We start from the raw sequence: 25,359 nt of genomic DNA on the forward strand, positions 1-25,359 counted from the left end.
CCTATCAGTCTACAACTTTCCTATTAAAAATAATGGACCACAATGGATTCTGAATTGAAAAAAAGTCATATTAAGGAGTGGTAATTTTTGAAGGATTAATACTACAGGAAAAGATTCCCTATTTGAAAAGTATGGGGAGATACTGGCGTTGAGGAATTACCATGAATCAGTGTAAGTCTACCAGCATATAGGGAAAAGGCTGCTAGAACATGCTGTTCAGGAAAAAGAACATTGGTTCCAAATTAATGTTCCAATGGTATTTACCTTCAGCACACCTGAAGAGATGTATTATCGGAATACAGATTGGAGACAGTATATGGAAAAGAAGAATGCTGAGCACATTTTTTGAGCCTGTCCCTTAAATCATTCTTTGTGGGGAAAAATAAGGGTGATTGAAAGCACTATCTGCTCCCAATGGGTCCTTTAGTCATTTTCCAGGTGAAGGAGATAAATAACTCAAAAGCAAACTTATTTTAAATTTTATATTTATAATAACACATTGACATGATGCCAATTTTTTTTAACTGTGGACTTTTTCAAATATTTCCCAGTGATGCTCACCAGATAAAATATTCTCCCTTCTGTTCCTCATCACCACCACATATCCCAGATTCTTGCCAAACCCATGTCAACCCTGATAGTGGTATGTCAGGGACAGCATTATTTCCTGGCTGATAAGTGAGGCGGAGTTGGGCTGGGGGAGTAGCCTTGGTGAAAGCTTTTTAGTGAAAGCAGTTCCAGCAGGGTGGATGGGTTATGTTTTAAGGGTAACTTACTTTGTAACTAACATTTTTCTTCACAGGATCCAGCTGCCAGCTCTACTAGTAACGTGGTTAAGGGTGTGTCTACATAGGAGCTGGAAGGTGTTAATTCCAGTTTAATGAAGCATACCTGTGCTAGCATTGTGAGTGCGCAAAAAAAAAAGTGCAACTGTGGCAGTGCAAGCAGCAGGATGAGCTAGCCACCCCAAGAACGGTATCTTTGGTCTTGGACAGATTCGTATTCGGTGCAGCTACACTTTCCAACTCTATCATAGACATACCCTAAGACAGGCCGATGTCAGCTAAGCAGTGTACAAGACTTGTGAATGGTGATGGAACAGTACCTAATACTTTTCCTTCACTTTACCTTCCTCGCACCCATTCTTTTCACTGCTGATATAAGAAGAATTTGAGAAATTTTAGAGGTGGAAAATGCAAGCTGCTCCAGAAGATTTTAATTAATTAGGGCCATATCCTTCAGGCCTGTGTTCAGGCAAAAATCTCAGCAACTTCAATTTTTGCTTGAGTTTTGTAAAGCATAACAATTGCTGAATTTGGCCCAGCACTATTATGAAATACGGATTTCTTCTTCTTCTTCTTCAAGTGATATATCTGATATGGAAGTTATCAGCCACCACCTTCCATCTTTCACAGTCCTGACAGAGTTGTAAAACATCCACTCTCCTTTGGATACCAGTCCATCTGGAGATATTTCTGACATAGTTGGTTCTCTTTCTTTAACTGCAATCTTGCCTATAGTATAAGTGCTGAATTTAAGTCACTCTGTGATCAACCTGCATGTTCACAAAAAGATGTTATTCTCTGACCTAGGGTCTCAAGCAATTGTGTTCTTTTTAATTTCATCCTTCTCATCACCTCATTTTTCATAGTTTTAGTTACCCAGCTAATTTTAAAAACTATTCCATAACATCAAAACTCAAATACTATAAGTCATTTCTCAGTGCCCTTTTTAAGCGTCCATGTCTCACATCCATACAGTGAACACATGTAGTACTTCAGCAATCTAGTGCAGATGTGCAGTTTTAACTTTCGACAACACAGAAGTCTTTGGAAGTTGCTGAATGCATTTTTGTAAGCTGTATCCTTAGCTCTGCAAAATTCACAGAAATGTAAATACCCTAAAGCTACATGACCAAGCAGATTAATTGTATTGCTGATATTCTGCCCATCCTGTATAGCTCCCTTTCCTGGTGTAACCTTAATGGATTATATCTTTCACATACTTTTTATTTTTCCTTTAAGGCCTGATTCAGCTCTCATTTAAGTCAATGGGAGTCTTTCTACTAACTTCAAAGGAAGTTTGATTTAGTCCTTACTCTTGATATTGTATTGTCCAATTTAATTTCTTTGAAAATATAACAGTATTCTCAGCTGGTGTAAATCAGCTCCATTAATTTCAATCGATCGTCACTGATTTACACCAGCTCACGATCAGATCCACAATATTTAAAAATTAAACCAGCGTATTCTGTACAGATATACACACACACACTCCTCTTGGAGTCAAAGAGATGTGAGTTTGAATATCTCAGGGCAGAATGTAGCTCAGTATTTATATGCAACCTCTTTGCTACTTTTCCTGTAATTAAGCTGTGTATTGCATTACTTTGCAGTTATTCAGCAACCTAGTAAATAGTTACTGTGTAATTACCTCTGATCCTCTGTGAATTAAGAAATCCATTTTGTTAGTGCCCTTCAAATCTGCTGAGCAGTAATTAGGGGTGTTTGTTTCTTTGCAGAACGCTCTGATTGCAAACATAACAAAGTCCCTAGAAACTATTGTTCTGTATATTTCATTTTGACCACAGTGAGCTTCATATTCATTGCGACTCATAACCCAGATATATGTGACACATCAATATGAGTAAACAAATAGATAATTCAAAATAAATTACCAGTATACCTCCTTGGATAACTGTATTGCAACCTGCTATCTCAGTGTCAAGCTTTTGGAGATCTTTTTTAAAAAGATCCTGCTTTAGTTGTAACTCCCACTGCACATACTTAAAAACATGTATGGAACAAACATTCTCCCAGCCACCCTTCCATCCTGGTACCACATTACATACAAATCTGGGAATTATCTGGCAATAACTCATACAGTGTAGATCACTTTCCTTCCTCGCTCATTCCCACCTATTTGGGGAGGGCTGCTGTCAGTTCCCCACCCCTCCAAACTTGATCCCAGCCCACTGCTGGAATCCCACCTCTGTCTCCTTGCATGAGGGCTAAGGGCTGACTCTGCTGTGCCAGACATCAGGAGCCCCAACCCCATTCACAGCTTCTTTAGGGGATGCCTTCCCCTAGGTCTACTTCTGACTCCTGTTTACCAGGAAACCAGGCCACCTTTGGACTGACTATCTGCACTGGACATCGATTACCTGCTAAGTTGTGACAGCGTGAACTGTACCTCCTGACTTACCCAAACAGGTCCTGGAGCTTCTGTGGAGAAGATGAACTCCAATCCCATTCCCACCCAATCTCAGTACTGAGGGAGAAATTCCTTCCCAGTCCTGAAAACCGCAACTAGAACAATGCTCACATCAGACCAAAAAACACCAGTCCTACACTGATTCCATGGGTCAGAAAGTGGGAGCTGCTGGTCTGGACAGGAGAGAGATTTCCATCAAGCAGGACAGGGCAGGGGGGAAATGGCAAACCTGAACCTCTTCAACCTGCCCTCAGCTCGGGTGATGCCCCCATCTCCTGCTCCCCCAACCCAAAGGAGGAAGGGAACACATCAAGGAGCTATGACCCCTTTCTTTCCCCTTGACCAGAAAAAGCCTCCTGCCACTGAGGTTGTAGGTATTGTATTCTGTTGAGCCTTTCTGTTAACTGGAGTTAGAATCTGTTTACGGCTTCTTAGTAATTTCCGCTCAATCCTTGTGGCAGCTGCCACTTGTTAACTCTCCCAGTATGTGAAAGAGATGTCCCTACGGGTCAGATGGAAGTAAGAGACAGGGAGATATTTCAGGGAATCCAAGGAACAGCTGGGATTTAGGAGACACCTTTGGCTGTGATTTGCATTCTGATATCATTATTATCGATAAATCCAAACCCCAGATGTGGTAAGTTTGTCTTTACGCAATGTGTGTTGTAAACTTCATTTGGAACAGACTTGGATGAGAATGCTACCAGCACACAGCAACATAAGCACTTTGATGCATTTCTTATATTTTCAGAGGCTATATGCAATATCATAATCATTGTTAGGAAGTAATGGGTTCTCATTTCTACACATTACCATGAGTTATTTCCAGAAAATAATGTGGCACCATTATATGACTTGAAACAAACACATAATAAAAGCACTAGAACAAATCTACTCTATAGGATAAAGAGATTAAGGCGCCAGTCTCAGACACAACACATCTAGCAGGTAAATTCACAGGGCTTGAGTCACCATTGTGTAGCTCCTGTTTTAGGTTGGAGTAACTCCATGTTAATCAATGGAGCTTCAGAAGTATAAAGTTGGAGTAGCAGAGTCAGGAATCAAGCCCACAGTTCAGAGCAATTACAATGTTAATATGGTGATTGTGTATCATGCATATTAAAAATGCAATAAAATATTGACTCATACAAAACAACTTATCAATTATAATTAGCTTTGAAATTGTATAATGAATAGCAGCAATAATAAATAAATTTTATTGATGACACGGTGTCTGGGACGTTTTAGATTTTTAATTTAAAAATAATTTAATGAATAACAAAATAAATAACCCAGAAGAAAACTGACCCAAAACATTTCAGTAAAACTTTTTACATCTAAAATTATTATAAAATATGTGTCTTGTATTTATTTATTTAATAAGTGGGCAGATTTTAAAATATGCTCAGCATCTGGCAGTTCCCATTGTTCTCAACTGTGCGTGTTGAGCACTTGGGAAAATCTGCCCCTTTACCTCTAAACCTGAAGGTACTGCAACTTCTCGCCCACAACTACCTTTGTTAAAACTCACAGTATGCTCCTCTGAGTAGCTTCATTATTTAAGATGGACATTCTATCCACAAAAGTGTTCCAGGGAGACTGACTATCATGGTGTTCAATTATAGATATATCTCCACCCTGTTCCGTTCCCAAGCTATGGCCTGCAATCAGCCACACACAATTTTCAAGGTACTGGATCACATATTGCCCAGAATAATAAGTGTACTCATATCAAAATAGCCGAGTACTCTGCACTACTGTTCTGGGGGGGGGATCCTTCCTAAATCATAAAATCCAAGGTGCAAATGCCCATTTGGCAATTGTCTAGTTTAGGAACCCGCTTCACTTCAGTCTCACACTCATTTTGCTAATGCAATAATGAAATATTGTCAGTTTATACTTTCCTCCATTTCTTTTGTGGCAATTCACAAATCGGTCAAGCACATTCAGTCCTTTAGCTAACAAACCTGCTTGCATTTGTACTTATTTTAGTCCCTATCATTTCTGGGTCTCATAACACCTTATATGCTATCCCTTTCTCTCAAAGAATCCGTCCCCTTTATGCCCATTTTTATAGTGTAAATTTTGATCAGTGTTGTCAGTCTTCAAAGTCTTTTAGCAAAGTCAGATTTTTGCAAAATGTAGAGCTTTACAGACTAACATGGCTCCATAAACTTCTAAAACCAGGGATGATGGTTCTTAGGCAGCTGATCCAATCACTCTCCCCATTAGGTATGGTACCACCTCCTACAAAGTATGCTTCTTGCATTTTTTTTTCCTTCAGCTAAGTATTCATTTTTATAGTTGTCTTGTGATTTTTCCTTACCAGATAACTGGAAACACAGTTTCCTTGCCCACTTATTCCCTTCTCTTCAGTGCCCCCACCTGCCTGTTTGCATTCCAGTTCTCAAAGTATGGAGCACAGCTTACTATTGAGATCTCTATTCCATTCTATATAGGCTTTTATACCACACTCCTAACTATACTAGGTGAGCACCTTTCTAACAATGTGACTACATATCTGTCATGTGTTTCTTCTCTCATCTTCACACAGGGAGTGGATTGTTTTCCACTCCCATTAGCATCCATGTGGGCCACTTCCCCTCAGAGGAATTCCTGAGGTAAATACATCAATTGCTCACATGGAAAGCAATACAGTCTTTGGAAAGTAGGTAATGCATTTTAGTGCATCTTTTAGTGCAATTTAGTAGACAGAAGCAAGGAGAGCCAGGATCACATGATCAAACAACGCCTCAAGCACCTCCAGCACTTGCTTTGTGGTCTATAAAAGGTAAGCCTGTAGTCATGACCAAATAAACAAGAAACCTAGCTTAGTAAATTCAGGTAGAGCAAAAATTATGGGTTATATAATTTCTATGATGCTGATCAGAAAAGAAAGTGTCTGGTGAAAAGGTTAAGCAGTTCTGAGTTCCTGTTTAAACCTTCTCTGATGCTTCTTTCCTTTTTACATTTTACTGAAATTTATTCAGCCCTAAATGAAAGATAATTACATAGTATAGCAAAGTAATTCCCTAAAACATTATAATTATTCTTAATAATGTCAATAGTAGTTTTACAATAAAAGACAAAATAAAATTAAGAAATTAAAAGTATTAACAAAAGAATTCATGACACTAAAATGTAGTTTTCAAGTACATAAAAGGTTGTTACAAGGAGGAGGGAGAAAAATTGTTCTTCTTAACCTCTGAGGATAGGACAAGAAGCGATGGGCTTAAATTTCAGCAAGGGGGGTTTAGGTTGGACATTAGGAAAAACTTCCTAACTGTCAGAGTGGTTAAGCACTGGAATAAATTGCCTAGGGAGGTTGTGGAATCTCCATCATTGGGGATTTTTAAGAGCAGGTTGGACAAACACCTGTCAGGGATGGTCAAGATAATACTTAGTCCTGCCTTGAGTGCAGGGACTAGACTAGATGACCTCTCGAGGTCTCATCCAGTTCTATGATTCTATATGTTTGCTGAATGCACCAAACATTAATCTGAAGAATATTTTTACTACATATCTTTCTTCCTTTTTAACTTGTGTCCCTGCATCCTAAAAAGCCCACCTGTAATATATAATAAAGACAGTTTAGCATAGAATGCACTGTGTGATGATTCATAATTGTATTTATATTCATGGTAAATCATACAGAGTCTTTTTGGATTTATGCCTTTTGGATTTATGGATTTTTTCCACTAGGTGACAGAAAGGGACAAAATTGCCCCATATTTCTTTATTTCTAAAGGATGCAGCAAGTATGGTTAATTGACTTTGTTGGTTACATGCCATAGCTTTGTCCTCGAGATTCCTATGTTCTATGTCTGGAAAACATTTTTGTGGTCACATCACCATTTTCATTTCAATATCTCTTCTATTTTCTCATCTAGTGCTTTGACTAATGATCCATCAGAATTTATACTAGTTGTGGTACTTTGCCAAACACCATCAGGAATATTAATGTGATTGTTACGATAACTGTATTATAATGCAAAAATGATGTTACTTAATTTTACGCAGAAATGAGTGACAGTGATTTCTACTTTACTGTGTCAGAAAATAATCTTTTTTCAAATAAGCTTGGTTCATGAGCTATTTATTTCAGATCACTTCCTACCTAAAAATGAATATTTTACTTTCTCAAGCATCGCTAAACAATTTCATTATCAATATTTGGTAACCCAACTAATAAGTTTAATATTAGTTTAAAAAGTAGAGCTGTGAAGAGAAGGAAAATTCTTTCATGGAGGATTCTGAATTTTCAAAATTTGTTTTTATTCCAATATGGAAAAAAAACCCACAATTTGAACACTCTCCACAAATTAATTTCCATCCATCCATCCATCCATCCATCCATCCATCCATCCAGGATTGATTAAAATGTTTAATTTAAATTTTGACTTTTTAAATTTATAATACATAATACAATAAAATAAAAAAATCAAAATGCAAAGTAATAAGAAAATAATAAAATGCATTCTGAAAATGTCAAAATATAATGTGTTGACATTTTTAGGAACTATTCTTTACCCTTTTGTCCCCAAAATGAATTTTTGTCAAAATCAACATGCCTCCCTTGCTAGGCTTCAGATAGAGAGGTGCAGTGTCCATTCATTCCACCCAGTTCCTTCTTTCGGGGCTGCCAGGCGAGGTCACACCGGCATCCCTAATCCAGTCTGGGAAAGTCTTCTGAGGGTGATATCTTCTACTTCTTGGGCATACTTGTTCCCCACTCACACTGCCACTCCCTTCTAGCAGCCAGCTCTCCATTCACAGCAAGCTGCAGCGCATGGGATCTCAGCTTCCCCACTCGCTCCTCCTCCCTTTCCTGTTGATAGTGGCCAAGGGAATGCTGGGAAATGTAGTTCCTTCCCTGCTCCAGGGCAGGCTCTCTAGGCAGGGAGCTGGCCAAGGAACTACAGCTCCCAGGGCCCCTTGGGTTCTGAGCTCCCATGCTGGATCCTGCTGCTCGGAAGCTTGTGCAGCACTGCGAGAGGGGAGGAAGAGAGTGTTATGGGCCCCCTTCTGAGCTTGGGCCTGGCGCTAGGAGCACTAGGTCAGCAAAAAGAGTATGTTTCCACTGAAGTCGTAGGTGGGACTGCAGCTCAGGTAGAATTCCAAGCAGGCTTGTATAGCCCATACTGAAGCTTAGGCTGTCATATCTTTATTGCTATTTTTAGCTGAGCTAGTTAGATTAACACTAGCCTGGGTATGCCAACCTGTGCTGCAGTGAAACCTCCAATTCAGTGTAGACACATACCCTAAAGGTGTTGCTGCACCCATGCTAGAGCAAGAGTGGGAGGTTTTCTTGTGTTTTTTTAACATAGCTGCACCATGTTAGAAAAAACAAATCCTTTCATCTATGGAAGAGAGAAAATAGCAGGACAAGCCGTGGTGGAATTTGTCACTGGTAGAAGTGAGGTTGAAGTAAAAGAGGAAACCTGCAAGAGGTGGAGCCAATGGAAAAAAATATATATCTTTACAGAGATAGCTCAGTAGTCTCCCAGTCGAAGAGGAAAGAGAAACACCACCCATTGTGTTCTGCTGCCTTCGTATTGATCGAGAACACCAAGCACTCTGATAAAAGCAAGTAAAAAGTGTGGATGGAAACCAAATCATAGAATCATAGTCTTTGAGGTCAGAAGGGACCATTATGATCATCTAGTCTCACCTCCTGCACAACGCAGGCCACCGAATCTCACCCACCCACTCCTGTATCAAACCTATGTCTGAGCCATTGAAGTCCTCAAATCATGGTTTAAAGACTTCAAAGTGCAGAGAATCTTCCAGCAAGTGACCCAGGCCCCACACTGCAGAGGAAGGCGAAAAACCCCAGGGCCTCTGCCAATCTGCCCTGGCGGAAAATTCCTTCCTGACCCCAAATATGGCAGTCAGCTAAACCCTGAGCATGTGGGCAAGACTCACCAGCCACACACCCAGGAAAGAATTCTCTGTAGTAACTCAGATCCCACCCCATCTAACATCCCATCACAGTCCATTGGGCGTATTTACCGCTAATAGTCAAAGACCAATTAATTGCCAAAATTAGGCGATCCCATTATACCATCCTCTCCATAAATTTATCAGGCTTAGTCTTGAAGCCAGATATATCTTTTGCCCTCACTGCTCCCCTTGGAAGGCTGTTCCAGAACTTCACTCCTCTGATGGTTAGAAACCTTCGTCTAATTTCAAGTCTAAACTTCCTGATGACTAGTTTATATCCATTTGTTCTTGTGTCCACATTGGTACTGAGCTTAAATAATTCCTCTCCCTCCCTGGTATTTATCCCTCTGATATATTTATAGAGAGCAATCATATCTCCCCTCAGTCTTCTTTTGGTTAGGCTAAACAACCAAGCTCTTTGAGTCTCCTTTCATAAGACAGGTTTTCCATTCCTCGGATCATCCTAGTAGCCCTTCTCTGTACCTGGTCCAGTTTGAATTCATCCTTCTTAAACATGGGAGACCAGCACTGCACACAGTATTCCAGATGAGGTCTCACCAGTGCCTTGTATAATGGTGCTAACACCTCCTTATCTCTACTGGAAATACCTCACCCGATGCATCCCATCAGGCATTGGGAGCTCAACCCAGAATTCAATGGGTGGCGGAGACTGCGGGAACTGTGGGATAGCTACCACAGTGCAATGCTCTGGAAGTCGACGCTAGCCTCGGTACTGTGGACGCACTCCGCCAAGTTAATGGTCTTAATGGTCTTGGAGTGGGGACACACACAATCGACTGTATAAAATCGATTTCTAAAAAATTGACTTCTATAAATTCGACCTAATTTCGTAGTGTAGACATACCCTCAGTCACATGCTTCCACTGTCTACTTTCCTCACCCAGCAGTCTCCCCTCAGAGTTCTTTGGTCCTGCTTCCATCTGCAAGTCTAAGCTTTTCCCTTCAGACTCCTCATGTCTTTGCTCCATCATCTGCTCGAACCCCCTTCTAAACTCAACCAGAGTTTCCACCTGCATCTCCAATCCTCGGATCTTTTCCTCCATCAGCTCTATCAGGCGGCACTTCATGCAGACAAAACTTTTTTCAGGTATCCACTCCAGGATCATGTACATGCCGCAGCTTCCATATCCAGTCATCTTCACTTTGTCTTCCACTGCTTGGGTCACTACCACTGCTACCTCTGTATCTGTCATAGGCTTCCCACCTAAATCCTGTAAATCTGGGAAACAAAACAAACCATACAACCATACCACCACCACCCACAGCAAAACAAACTCCCAACGAGCACCAAAACACTGCTAGAACACCACACACTCCCTTCACTAGCCTGTCTGTTCCTCTGCCTGCCTCTTGATCTTCAAAGATCCCCAAACTCCCCTTGCAAACTCCCACTCAAACTCCCCTGTTTACAGTTGGATAGTAGGGACTTCAGGAATTAATCTTATTTATGTGTTCTAAAATAAATAATATCTGAATTTAAATGATCTTGCTGTGCAGAGTGGTCCTATGCAAGGATTTGATTACTATTTTTCTCCTCCTCCTTCGCATCATTTATTACACTCATGTTTCATCCTAACAGACTGTAAATTCTCTGGGGCAGGGACTGTCCTGTCGCTCTGTGTCTGAACAGCACAGAGCACAATGAGGCCCTGTTCCTGGCTGATGCCAGTATGTCAGTAGCATAAAGAATAGGGTGTAAATTACATGCGAGCAACTGGTTATATATGCGTTTCTCAACTGCTGAAAGTTACATGCCGTAAAACTGATTAAAGGTGTAAATTATGATTCAGAGTCACACAGACTGAATTTGGGACACAATAAAACATTACGAGAACAAATATATCACAGAATAATTAACTCCTGATAAATCTCTCTCTCTGCTCTTATATACAGTGTGCATACAAGAAGGGTGTGTATTTTTAAACCTAGGGCTGGACTGGCACATTGCAATCCACCCTGAGGGGCAGCATGTTGCTGCACTGTGGCAGGCTCAGCACAGGCCAACCATTGTGAACTTTGCTCCAAGGCAGATGTAAGCCAAATCTGCCCCTTTCCTAGCTCAACTTACTTCCCCCTCTACAGCTGTGTTGATGGATCTGATGTGTGGTAGGGAGAAGCCAAGACTCTTACCCATCCCACTACTGGCACCACCTTCACCCACATATGCAAGAGGAGGAGTAGCAGCCCGGGAGAAGCGGCTCCATGTTGTAACCCATAACGTAGGTGGCCAACACAGGGAAAGGAAGGAGATATCTTTTGCCTCTTTACTCCCCAGTGTGGAGGTGTAGGCTGGCTCAACATTGAGCCCATAGAATGCAAGCAGAACATTCCACTTATTTAAGTCTCAGCATCCTCATTTCCATAAGATCATATGTCACAAACCATAACAGAGATCCACTTGAAATATGGAGTTTGTGGAATCCAAAGAAATAAAAAAAGAATAAATAAATAAGTGACACAGCTACACACACTCACATACACACACACACACACACACACACACACACAAAGAGGATATATGTTAATCTTGAGTGGCAATTTTTAATGAGCACAGTAGTTCTCTCACAGTCAGGTGAGAGAAAGCTTGTGTATTTTAAAGGGATCATCACTTAATCACCTTTAAAGCTTACCATGTTTTTCTTGACTCTTGCTGATCTGAGTCTTTACAAAGAGACAGCTTAGAAAATGGAATTTTTTAGAAGTTTTTAATGTTGGAATTTATGACATAATTTTATATTGTTGTGCACATATTTCTGAAACACACTGCATCACCTTTTGCAAGGCCAATTCCAGACAGGCATAGTTAGTAAGGAGCCCATGTCTTATAATAAACCAGGCATTTCTTTTAAGATTCACCAGAGCCCCATAATTCAAATGGACCTCACTTATGGTCTATGAGATATGAGCATGCAAATATCAGCATGTTCAGCCTCGGATTAGTGAAATGTTCTGCAGTCATACTATGTGACTAATGCACCCCTTCCGTGCCTAAGTTATAATACTGTCTCTGATATAAGCCTTTACCTTGGCTCCCAGCTACATTAAACCTCCATTTATTATTAGTCTTGTTATATCAGTTAATCAGTAATGATTGAAATGCAGGGCATTTCCTTAGCACTAATGACAGGCTGGGAGGAATTGATGGCATGAAGAACAGATGAGGAAATAGCCTCAGCAAAGGGTGTTATTGCTATTATAAGATGGAGATGGAAAATCACAGAAGAGGAATATGAAGGCAGAGGGAAGATAGAAATGTCCTACATATAACAGTGAAAACTAAAAATGTAATGCCTGATACATAAAGCAGTCTGATTTCTTGAGTCATGAAATGCTACTCAGTTTACAATATTTGGATAACATTAGTGAGAATGGTGTAATAAATAATAAATAGTGCACATTTTACTTTCTTTTGATGTTAGAGCTGCAGATACAGTAATTACTGTGTCATCTTAATTGTGTATTGATAGATAAGGCAAAGCTTTCTTTACCCATTTACATGTCATCAGTGAGACTAGGGACAGGATGGACCAACAGATTAGCCACTCAGTGGTAGAAGTTATCACAATTTCCATCTATTCACAGCCTATTTCAGTCATTGTTTAATGTATTTTTCTATTTCCATAGGCACATTGTAAATCATTAATTTCTAGTACCATTATATCATATCATATTCCCTTTCACAGGATCCTGAGTTTCCAGTCACAATGTAAAACCATGTGCTACTATTCATTATACTACCATGTGACCAGTTGTAGGGCTGTGGGAGAATGAAGCCATACTTTTGACATTGGTGTGTGTTTTGGTAGAGTAGAGTGATATTTATATCCTAAGTGCATGTTTTGTTCACAGGGCAATTCAAATGGGAGGTACAGTTCAAACCTGGACCAGTTAGGACAGAGTTCAAACCTGGACCAATTAGGGCACGACTCTGAGAAGCATGGAAACTGGGGAGGGGTAGGAAAAATGGACTGGGAAGGTAAGTGAGATGTAGGTGCTAGTAAGGATGTGAGCAGATGACTGGGAATTACAAATGACTGGGGGACTTTTCCCTTATAATGGGTATAGCTGAGCAGTCAGGAAACCACATTTCGAAGATAGTACCAGGCAAATCAAGGATAGAAGGAACACTGCATAGAAGGAAGGGGGAAGTTAAAGGTGCACTAGGAGAAGTTACTGAGAATGTCGATTTCATTCTTATTGCAAGGAAGTTCTGCTCAGTATCTCAAGCAAATGTTTTTATGCCTATATATTTCCTCAACCCTTTCTCCTCTTCAGACTGCAACACAGGAAAATAAAACTATATCAAGTCCCCAGCCACCTGGTGAATTCTCCTAAGCTTCTAATCACAATAAAGTCTCCATTCTCAGCATACATTATGAAGTTCTTTAGATCTCAGTCACATATTACCTTGTGATACAACAAAACAATGTGAAATTCCATTACTCCAGTATCTAAAGTCCAGAGTCACTGACAGGAAACAAAGTTCACCTTTTATATTCAAAGAACAAAAAGGCATGTTCCTGGTAGGAAAAGGTCACTTGGCCAACAAGACTGCTCCCTTTAGATTTTAATCAACTTCATGTTCTTACTTTATATTCTTCTTGACTCACAAAAGATTCTCTCTCTCTGGAGCAAACTTGGCAGGGGGCAGGGGGAAGGAAACACAAGAATCAATTCATGTCACTAGTCATTTTTGGTATCCCTCTTGCTGTACTTTAATAAGTGAGTGTCTGCCTCGCACTCCAAGCTTCTATTTCAGTGTGATTTTGCAGTAAGGTAAAAATCCTTTGTTTTATTCTGTTATCTTAAAAAATAATGTGAGATAATATATCAGCGTAACAGGGTCACTACATGGCAGAATAGAAAATATGTTTAATTGTAAAGCAGCAAACTCTTGTTTAAATACAAATATTTTCAATGGTAAGAAAATATTTAGTAGAATAAATAAGGGGTGACTTGATATATGTTTTAAGACTAATGCTTGAGCTTCTCAAAGCAGTGCAAGAAACTTATCCACACATCTTTCCATTAAAATTAATGATACATGGCAATATCTCCTGCACTGGTTTGAAAATCTCATCTGATATAGCTGAAGCTGTTGTGCAGTGTTTAAGATTACTTTCAGCCCCACATTTTGCATTGATGTCTCTCTGTATAAACACTGAAGCATACCGTATCTTCAGCATAGTGACAATAAATCCAGGCTGAAGACTTGTCTGAGAATCACCACTGTGGGACATTCACTTTGTTGGTGAAGACTGTATGCTATTTAGTTATTGCAATTTAGGAATGAGCTTACAAATCATCACCTGTCTATATATCGCACAGATTTAAGACAGACAATGGTGATAATTCTGTTAACCATTTATAAAATGTCATATCTGCTGCTTTGATCTAAAAAAAATCCAAACGGATTCCTTTCTATTGCTAGAAAGAGGTAATCTACCAATGTGACCAGCACAATATCCATACCCAGTCCTAAAGCCAGAATGAAAGGTGTAAAGGAAGTCAAGGCCTTCATGTGCTTTCATAACATCTGCTCAATAAGTTTTTAAATAAAGAAGGTTAGAAGACATACTGGTAGTTGTTGAGATGGTCAGGATCAAGACACAACTTCTTGAGCATGAGCCTAATTACTTCTCACTTGAATGAAACTGGCCCCCTACCTTCTCAAAGGAATATATTAACAGTTTCCACCAACTAAGGACATCATATTCTTGACCAGCTAATTTTACCAGCTGGGAAAGGTATTGATCCATCTTGTATATAGCTCTGCAACTACATCTTGAAACTGTTTGAAACTCAGAAAAAATACAATGTTTCAGTTCCCCACATGTATTCTCAAACACAGATATTCTACCAGAAAGGCAGCCAAAGGCTGTCTGAAGCTAATTAATTGTGTTCACCACAAGTTAAATAGAAAGTTTACAGCAAGAAATATTGAATTCTGCTTCTGAGAGAATGCAGCTCAGATTCACCATACAATCTACCACCTAAAAAGAGTACCACTATTTAAGACTTCATGTCCGGGTGATGGAGCAAAATACTTCCTTTGTCTTCATCATTACAGAAGATTGCCAAAATTTATTTACATCACAACTGAAAAGAATCAGAGATCAGTTTCTACTCGAAACATGACAGCCAGTGGAGGAGGCTATCACGTGAGGATATCGCAAAAGGAGGAGACTCTTAGTAGTCATTTTTTTTATAGTCAAGGACAAAAAACTGTCCTACAGTTGACCACTGATTAAGAGAACTCTGGAACCCAAACAAGTCAACTTATCTCTATCCCAGCCCACAATAAGAGTAAAAGTGGGCCCTGAACAGAGCCTGGGAACTAATGGCCAAGGACTAGACTAGTGATAGACTAGGACAGAATGAGCTCTTCAATATCCATCTGAACCCCATATTGAATATTCTACATATCTGTTAACTCTATTTTTATGTACAAGATCATTAATTCATTGATATTATCATCAGACAATTATATTGACAATGTTTTTGAATTTCCCTTCATAGTTAGTGCCTGAGAGACAGTACACTGTCTCTATTAGATTTTCAAGGAACATACTGTCTCATAACAAAAACCAAACTTAAAGTAACAACAAAATAAAATATGTTCACTCCCCATGACAACTCACCAAACACACTTATTTCTGCCTTAGAAGCTTTTAAAAATATTTCCTCAAATAAAAAAAAAAAGTAGGTTTCTATGGTATTCTGTGAAATTCAGCCTTTGTTTCATTGTAAATGCCACATAATTACACTGGAAATGTAAAAAAGCCATCAGCAGGAACTCTAATGCTAGGTGCAAGCTATGAATTATTTTTTTTCATAGCCACCCTGTAGGCAGCAGTTTCACAATAGTAATGGATGCTGTGGCTCACATGAGGCCTAATGACAAGGCTTATTATTAAAAATACTTATGTATAATTATATATTTATTTAAAGCTGGGGAGGGCGGGGACTTGATTCTGATGTCAATGTAATTCGATTGACTTGGTGGAGTTTCTCCTGATACACACTGGTAGAAGCAAATCAGAAACAAGTCAGTTAAAGCAGTTTCTTGAAAAAATTTTTTTTCCCTTTAGCTTTTAGAGAGGAAATGGAAAGTGAAATTCTTCTGCATTATGGCAAGCCACATCAGACACCACATGACAAAACATGTCACCGAAGGTAAGAGAGAAGGCACATTTGGATTATACATTCAATTTAATCATTTAAAGGCATTACAGTCTTTTATACAAAAACTCCTCTTTTTAAATCAGTCACCTCACCAAACAGCAATGATATTAATGCTACCAGATTCTAATATATTTACGCCAGTGCAGGTCAAAGTATTTGGGGGAGGACGACCAAAACAAAATCATGGAAATGTTTGTAAAATATCTTCCCACTTTTCTGACACAATTTTGTTTTTGTAGAAAATTTCCAACCAGCTCTAATTACTATAGAGCAGGGGTCGGCAACGTTTGGCACGCGCCCCAATGGGGGCGGCGAGAAGCGGCACAGGCGAGCGATGTGCTGGCCGCGGCTTCTCGCCGCCCCCATTGGCCCGGGACGGCGAACCGCTGCCAGTGGGGGCCGCGATCGGCCGAACCTGCCACGTCAGCAGGTAAATAAACTGGCCCGGCCCGCCAAGGTGCTTATCCTGGCGAGCCGCGTGCCAAACGTTGCCGACCCCTGCTATAGAGCTTAGATGCCTTACACGTCAGATTCCAAAGCAAGCAGCCTCTCTGGCTGGCAGCCCACAGCAGCTCTGAGGGTTTCCTAATAAACCTCTCCCTATTCTGCAGGATTACTGTCTCCTGGCTTCTACCTATTCTGGGGGATTACTGCCTCCTGGTCTCAGTGTTTCCCCCACTTCTTACTGGTGACAGGGCAAATGTATTGTACACACATATACCCAGAAAACACATTAATTCCACTCTGGTGATGACAGGGGACTTTCCATACCCAATGCCAAGTATTGCTTTTGGAAGTTACAAGAAAACCATATATTCACAAAAAAGGACCATGGGGAAGTCTTACAATAGCACCGCAGTGCCTTTTCTGCACATTGTGCAACTACACCAGTAGTGAAACAGACTAACGGAGGAAAGCAGATAGCTCTTTTGCGTGAGATGTGTTCTTTCCTGGGAGGGTTTGTTATATTTTATTTTTGGCCTTATTCAGCAGATCAGCCTTTCTCCTGAACAAGTCAGCCTGCTGTCCTTCCACTGTCAATACCTTTCTTTAGCTCAGAAGCCTATGGATGTGCTATGCTGGATGAGGCTCAGTGAGTAATGAAAAACAACCATTTTGCTTCATTTAGCTAGTCAACGTTGGTGCATTTCTTTTATGGCTGGACTCAGTATTCAATGTCAGTAAAGTTCTGGGTGAAGATATAATGACATAGGTTTTAATCCTTGTGGTGAACCTCATAATCATAGAATCATAGAATATCAGAGTTGGAAGGGACCTCAGGAGGTCATCTAGTCCAACCCCCTGCTCAAAGCAGGACCAATTCCCAACTAAATCATCCCAGCCAGGGCTTTGTCAAGCCTGACCTTAAAAACCTCTAAGGAAGGAGATTCCACCACCTCCCTAGGTAACCCATTCCAGTGCTTCACCACCCCCCTAGTGAAAAAGTTTTTCCTAATATCCAACCTAAACCTCCCCCACTGCAACTTGAGACCATTACTCCTTGTTCTGTCATCTGGTACCACTGAGAACAGTCTAGATTCATCTTCTTTGGAACCCCCTCAGGTAGTTGAAAGCAGCTATCAAATCCCCCCTCATTCGTCTCTTCTGCAGACTAAACAATCCCAGTTCCCTCAGCCTCTCCTCATAAGTCATGTGCTCCAGCCCCCTAATCATTTTTGTTGCCCTCTGCTGGACGCTTTCCAATTTTTCCACATCCTTCTTGTAGTGTGGGGCACAAAACTGTACACACTACTCCAGATGAGGCCTCACCAATGTCGAATAGAGGTGAACGATCACGTCCCTCGATCTGCTGGCAATGCCCCTACTTATACAGCCCAAAATGCCGTTCGCCTTCTTGGCAACAAGGGCACACTGTTGACTCATATCCAGCTTTTCGTCCACTGTAACCCCTAGGTCCTTTTCTGCAGAACTGCTTCCTAGCCATTCGGTCCCTAGTCTGTAACAGTGAATGGGATTCTTCCATCGTAAGTGCAGGACTCTGCTCTTGTCCTTGTTGAACCTCATCAGGTTTCTTTTGGCCCAATCCTCTAATTTGTCTAGGTCCCTCTGTATCCTATCCCTACCCCCCAGCATATCTACCACTCCTTCCAGTTTAGTGTCATCTGCAAACTTGCTGAGAGTGCAGTCCACACAATCCTCCAGATCATTAATGAAGATATTGAACAAAACCGGCCCCAGGACCGACTCTTGGGGCACTCCGCTTGAAACCGGCTGCCAACTAGACATGGAGCCATTGATAACTACCCGTTGAGCCCGACAATCTAGCCAGCTTTCTATCCACCTTATAGTCCATTCATCCAGCCCATACTTCTTTAACTTGGCGGCAAGAATACTGTGGGAGACCATATAAAAAACTTTGCTAAAGTCAAGGAATAACACATCCACTGCTTTCCCCTCATCCACAGACCCAGTTATCTCCTCATAGAAGGCAATTAGGTTAGTCAGGCATGACTTGCCCTTGGTGAATCCATGCTGACTGTTCCTGATCACTTTCCTCTCCTCTAAGTGCTTCAGAATTGATTCCTTGAGGACCTGCTCCCTGATTTTTCCAGGAATTGAGGTGAGGCTGACTGGCCTGTAGTTCCCCGGATCCTCCTTCTTCCCCTTTTTTTAAAGATGGGTACTACATTAGCCTTTTTCCTGTCATCCGGGACCTCCCCCGATCGCCATGAGTTTTCAAAGATAATGGTCAATGGCTCTGCAATCACATCCACCAACTCCTTTAGCACCCTCGGATGCAGCGCATCCGGCCCCATGGACTTGTGCTCGTCCAGTTTTTCTAAATAGTCCTGAACCACTTCTTTCTCCACAGAGGGCTGGTCACCTCCTCCCCATACTGTGCTGCCCAGTGCAGCAGTCTGGGAGCTGACCTTGTTTGTGAAGACAGAGGGAAAAAAAGCATCGAGTACATTAGCTTTTTCCACATCCTCTGTCACTAGGTTGCCTCGCTCATTCAGTAAGGGGCCCACACTTTCCTTGACTTTCTTCTTGTTGTTAACATACCTGAAGAAACCCTTCTTGTTACTTTTAACATCTCTTGCTAGCTGCAACTCCAAGTGTGATTTGGCCTTCCTGATTTCACTCCTGAATGCCTGAGCAATATTTTTATATTCCTCCCTGGTCATTTGTCCAATCTTCCACTTCTTGCAAGCTTCTTTTTTGTGTTTAAGATCAGCAAGGATTTCACTGTTAAGCCAAGCTGGTCTCCTGCTATATTTACTATTCTTTCTACACATCGGGATGGTTTTTTCCTGCAATCTCAATAAGGATTCTTTAAAATATAGCCAGCTCTCTTGGACTCCTTTCCCCCTCATGTTATTCTCCCAGGGGATCCTGCCCATCAGTTCCCTGAGGGAGTCAAAGTCTGCTTTTCTGAAGTCCAGGGTCCATATTCTGCTGCTCTCCTTTTTTCCTTGTGTCCGGATCCTGAACTCGACCATCTTATGGTCACTGCCTCCCAGATTCCCATCCACTTTTGCTTCCCCTACTAATTCTTCCCGGTTTGTGAGCAGCAGGTCTAGAAGAGGTCTGCCTGTAGTTGGTTCCTCCAGCACTTGCACCAGGAAATTGTCCCCTACACTTTCCAAAAACTTCCTGGATTGTCTGTGCACTGCTGTATTGCTCTCCCAGCAGATATCAGGGTGATTAAAGTCTCCCATGAGAACCAGGGCCTGCGATCTAGTAACTTCTGCTAGTTTCCGGAAGAAAGCCTCATCTACCTCATCCCCCTGGTCTGGTGGTCTATAGCAGACTCCCACCATGACATCACCCTTATTGCTCACACTTCTAAACTTAATCCAGAGACTCTCACAGTATTATGTGATAGAAGTAACGATGCCTTGAGGAAAACTAGTATGGAAAATTTCCTTAGAATCAGTGTTTCTACATCCACAAAAATCTAACCATTACACTTTGCAGCTTTCTCCACTAGAGATGGTAGTATTACTCACTGGCTGATATTAACGTGGGCAAAGATGCTCCATACAATAGACTCGTACTTCTGTCCCTGTAAATGGTTGTTTCCATACTTTAGGGCTTCTCCAATAGAAAGCACTCAGGCCATGCTATCAAACTAGTGTTAGCCCACAAGATTTAGCAGTAATTAACAGGGCAAGTTTTATTTATAGTACTACACACAAATCACAATGGTAGGTCATATTAATACAGTTTACTGTGCATGTAACTCATAGATTCCAAGATAGAAGGAACCATTGTACGCATCTAGTCTGACCACCCATATATCACAGGCCATAGAACTTTCCCAAAATAATTCCTAGAACATCATATCTTTTAGAAAAACATCCAATCTTGATTTAAAAATTATCAGTGATGGAGAATCCATCATGACTCTTGATAAATTGTTCCAGTGATTAATTACCTTTACTGTTAAAAATTGACACCTTATTTCCAGTCTGAATTTGTCTACTTTCAACTTCCAACCATTGGATCATGTTATACCTTTCTCTGCTAGATTGAAGAACCTGTTATTAAATATTTGTTTCCCAAATAAGACTGCATTTCCCATTAACCTTTTCTTTGATAAGCTAAATAGATTGGGCTTCTTCAATCTGTAAGTATAAGCCATGTTTTCTAATCCTTTAATCATTCTTGCTGCTCTTCTCTGATCCCTCTCCAATGTATCAACATCGTTCTTGAATTGTGGACACAGAACTGGATACAGTATTCCAGCTGTGGTTGTACCACTGCCAAATACAGAGATAACATATTTTTTCTACTCCTACTGGAAATTCCACTCTTTATGCTTTGAAGGATTGTATTAACCCCTTTGGTCACTGCCTTGCAATGGGAGCCCACATTCAGCAGATTATTTACCACAACCCCTAACTTTTTTTCAGTCACTGCTTCCCAGGATAGTCACCCATTGTATAAGTATGGCCTATGTTCTTTGTTCCCAGATGTCTACATTTACCTTCAGACATATTAAGATTGCTCTGTATCAGTGACCTGTCCTGTTCATTATTTACCACACCCCCAATTGTTATGTCATCTGCAAATCATGTCAGTGATCATATTTTGTTTTCTTCCAGGTCATTGATAAGAATGTTAAATAGCGTGGGGACAACTTGAGATTTTATTTTATATTCAATGATATCTTTCTTGTTTATTCACACACTCCTGTTACCACTCATGGCTTGGACTTTCAAATATAAATACTATGGGGAAAAATATTGTAACATCCAAGTAAAAACCTTGTATTCTGTCATTCATTCTCATGTTGGAAGATGATGGTGTTATGAGCTTCATAATTAAAAGTAGCAGTTATTACAGCACCAAATATTTAAATCAGATGGTTGAGAAAGGGTGGGAGGAGAAAAGCTGAAAATCAGTAAAGATCATGAACATGGTTAGTGTGGTTATGGTTATCATATCATTAGAAAATTAGTATGTTTTCTTCAACAGAGGACAATATTCTTAGGACAGTGTGGGAAGAGCGCATCTACTAATAGAAATTGTGTATACACATTGAAGGAAGAATAAATATATTAGCAAGAACACATATGTATCTAAACTGAACCTGTCAAAGATTGGAAAACCACTCATCAACATCATTAAAAAATAAAAGACCAACTTTCCTAAGATTTCTTTACTGCAATAGGTTCTTGATGTCAAGTTTCTTTTCTGAAATAATAATAATTAAACTTATTTAATCCCTAAATCCCCAAAATTGAACTAATTGAGAATTTTGCCTGGTTATGGTCTAAGGCTCATATTTTTAATTGTATTTAGGCATTACTGTGCTCAGTGTTGTAATGCCTAATTGATTTAGGACCCTAAGCCTAATTCAAAGCCTAGATCTCATTCAGTCTCAATGGGACTTAGATTTTAGAAACCTGGCCTAAGACCCTGAATCCTGTGGATACTTAAACACATATGTAACTTTGATCATGTGCAAAGTTACATACATGCTTAACCATTTATGGGACTGGAACAAAGTAAATACTCAGAGTAAAGACCTCAGGATTTGGCCCACAGTTGACTTCAATGGTGTGAGGATTTCACGCTCCTTCTATTAGATTCTCACCAGGTATTCCTTCTCTCTTACATTTACAGTTTTTCCTGCACAAACATATCCATATTCTCTTTTACAACTATATGTTACTTTCCTCACTTATAAAACACATTTCTGAAAATAGACATGATAGGAGAATGTCATATAAAATTAGCTTAGCTTTCACAATCTTGTTATTTTAAAATCTAAACCACATATACTGTAGAATATCTTTCACAATCTATACAATCTCTAATAGTTATTCAAACATTTGAAACGACAACAGACAATATTACAAGACAAACAGAACCAAAAGTAAAGCATAGACAAATGCATAAGCACTTACTAGTTTCTGTAGCTACAATAGTTATGTTGTGCCACGTGTTGGTTTCTCTGTCGAGTGGTGTTGCCAAAGTTATTTTTCCATCATCTGCATTAATGTTGAACTGTCTCTCAAGGTCAGTATGTCGATCAATGGAAAACCTACAAAATGGACATCCCTGTAATCTACTCAGATAAATTTGTATGATCTGTTCATACTGTAGGAGAATTTAAGTAATCTTCTGAGAACTGCAGTTTTCTAGCCAAATGGATCGAGCAGCTCAATAGCATAATAATTTATAAGGCAAAATGAGTGACTGTGTCTCAAGAAACTTAATTATTGTCCAAGGAGTAATTAGCTGAATATTCAACATGAAGGTCATAAACTGCCATCAGGTTCAGTAGGTAACATCTTTAAAAACCGCTGCTGATCAAGAGTTAATTAGACAATCCATCACATTTATTAGACAGCTTATGTAGTATTTCATAGTATCTGTTTATAATTTCAACACCAATATATTAAACACACACAAAAATATTGAGCTTCATGGTTATTTTAAAGGAGTACTGAAAAACATTCTTTTACTAATATTTTTCAGTTTTAATGAAGCATGAAATATTAACCAAGCACGTTACCTGCTTAGTTTTCAAGCAATTCAATGGACAATAGGTGGTTAATGAATCATCATTTATCAGTAAAGCACTTAAAAAAAAAACAACCCAACAACACAGGGATTGACTGTGATATGGATTGACATAATTGGTTTCTAACAGAACAACTTTGATCTGACAGCTAGTCAGAGCTTGCAAATGAGAATATACAGGTAAATTATGCAGCCTAAACATAGCCAGCTTGACTAACAAGAATGAGCTGCAGTAGATTGCGCCAACAGTGCATTAAGCAGAATGATGATTTAGGGCTCAGCACAAGAAAGCTTTTATATAGGTTCATTTTCATAGCGTTGTTTTATTAATGTATTACTTGTAAAAAGAAACTAAACTGGAAAATTAAGCCTTCCAATTTTTTTGACGGGTGAGGTACAAAAAGAATTTATCACAAACTACTGATATGGTACAACAGTCACTGGCTTCAAGGGGTTTTACTGAATCTGAACTGTGGATTTATAATGCTTTTGTGTCTAAGTATTATAGAGAATAACAGCATGCACTGATGGTTCTGCATCTGCTCTGCATTATACCTAGGCATAATGGGGTGAGCTAGGATGGAGTGTCAGAGTGGATTACACACTTTATATTGTGGTTATGGTCTGGAGAGTGACTAAAAAATGGCAGTGTCCTATTACACATCTGTTTCTTACTAACACTCTGCACTATATCCGCTTAGTTCATTGATGAAAAACTAACATATTTCATTACAGTCGACAAGACAGTTATTAAGATACCAGCTTATTCTATTCCTCCTCATGCATCATCATCAACTTCCATCAACGTTCTGGTTCCAGAGCCTTTCTTTGTCATGATGACATACAGTGGGAACTGATTTAGGATTAAACAAAACTTGATTAACCTGAACTAATTCCTTGTGTAACTCTACTGATGTCAACAGAATACACCAGGAAAGATCTTGACCCATCAGACTCACCTACCTAGCTTTAGTATGTGAATCTTAAATCTCACTGTTACAACAGTTTTTTTCAGTATTTGAATAGTAAATCATTTGTTCATATTTAGAAGTAGATAAGTGTTGCAATTTAACTATGTTGCTGGTAAATTTAGTAAATATATCGCCCATTTTAAAAGTTTTAGTTCACTGCAAATGTTTATTGGGGAAGCTCTGCTGTACAAACATAGCTCTAGGAAAATCTAGTGTAGGCCATAATATTGCTAGATTGAATAACAACTAATGGACTTAAATTTAAAATGTCTCTTTGACCCAAAAGACATTTTATACTTGATTTATTCCATCTTCAAGGTGTTATTAGCTGTGTGCAGAACTACGGTAGCTAAAAAGAATAGCAAAGAAGGATCCACCGCCAAATTTTCATAAATGGTTGCTTAGGGCAAGGCACCTACATTCATATTTGGACCTGTCAGTAAAGTGATTTTCAGGTGAGCTGAGCACACTCAGTTCCTATTGGCTTGAATGAGAATGAAAACCTTTCCATTTGTCCGAGGCTGCCTCTGTATTATAATTCAATTTCTGGTTCTGTACCGACAGTATATATTTTTTTAAGGTTATATAACTGGGGATTTAACATGAGTGAGTTTATTGTATTGACTTTAATCCTAACAATATTTATTCAGAATGCAAAAAATGCATTAAAAATAAAACATTACTTAACACAAGTTACATGGGTTTACAAGGTTGCCAAGAGGCAAAAATCCCCTCGTGACTATAAATTACGAAATATCTTGTACAAAGTAAAAAATATAAAATCTGCAGTGCCATAAACTTGGGGCGACTAATAGCATATATGAAGCTATCTTTTCATGATGATATTATAGCTCTTTTTAATGGGGATGCATTGTCAAATATATACACGATACATAAAATGTACATTTCTATAAACATGGAAAAGAATATCTCAGAAAATAATATCCCTTGAAATTGCCATAGTAACACCACAGGTTATTTGGACTTTTTTTTTGTTAGTTTATTAAACTGTGCAGGAGAAAATAGGTGG

At 39.6% G+C, this 25,359-nt stretch overlaps 1 protein-coding gene across 1 annotated transcript in view; it reads right to left on the minus strand.

Moving 5' to 3' along the window:
* Positions 1 to 25,359, minus strand: part of CDH8 (cadherin 8) — a 178,100-nt gene that overhangs the window by 48,201 nt on the left and 104,540 nt on the right. The window contains exon 7 of the mRNA XM_065416681.1: positions 22,740 to 22,876. Within this exon, the coding sequence (XP_065272753.1) occupies positions 22,740 to 22,876 (137 nt within the window). The remainder of the gene's footprint in view (positions 1 to 22,739; positions 22,877 to 25,359) is intronic.

This window comes from Emys orbicularis, chromosome 14 (assembly GCF_028017835.1).
Source record: "Emys orbicularis isolate rEmyOrb1 chromosome 14, rEmyOrb1.hap1, whole genome shotgun sequence".
In the NCBI taxonomy this organism is placed as follows: Eukaryota; Metazoa; Chordata; order Testudines; family Emydidae; genus Emys; species Emys orbicularis.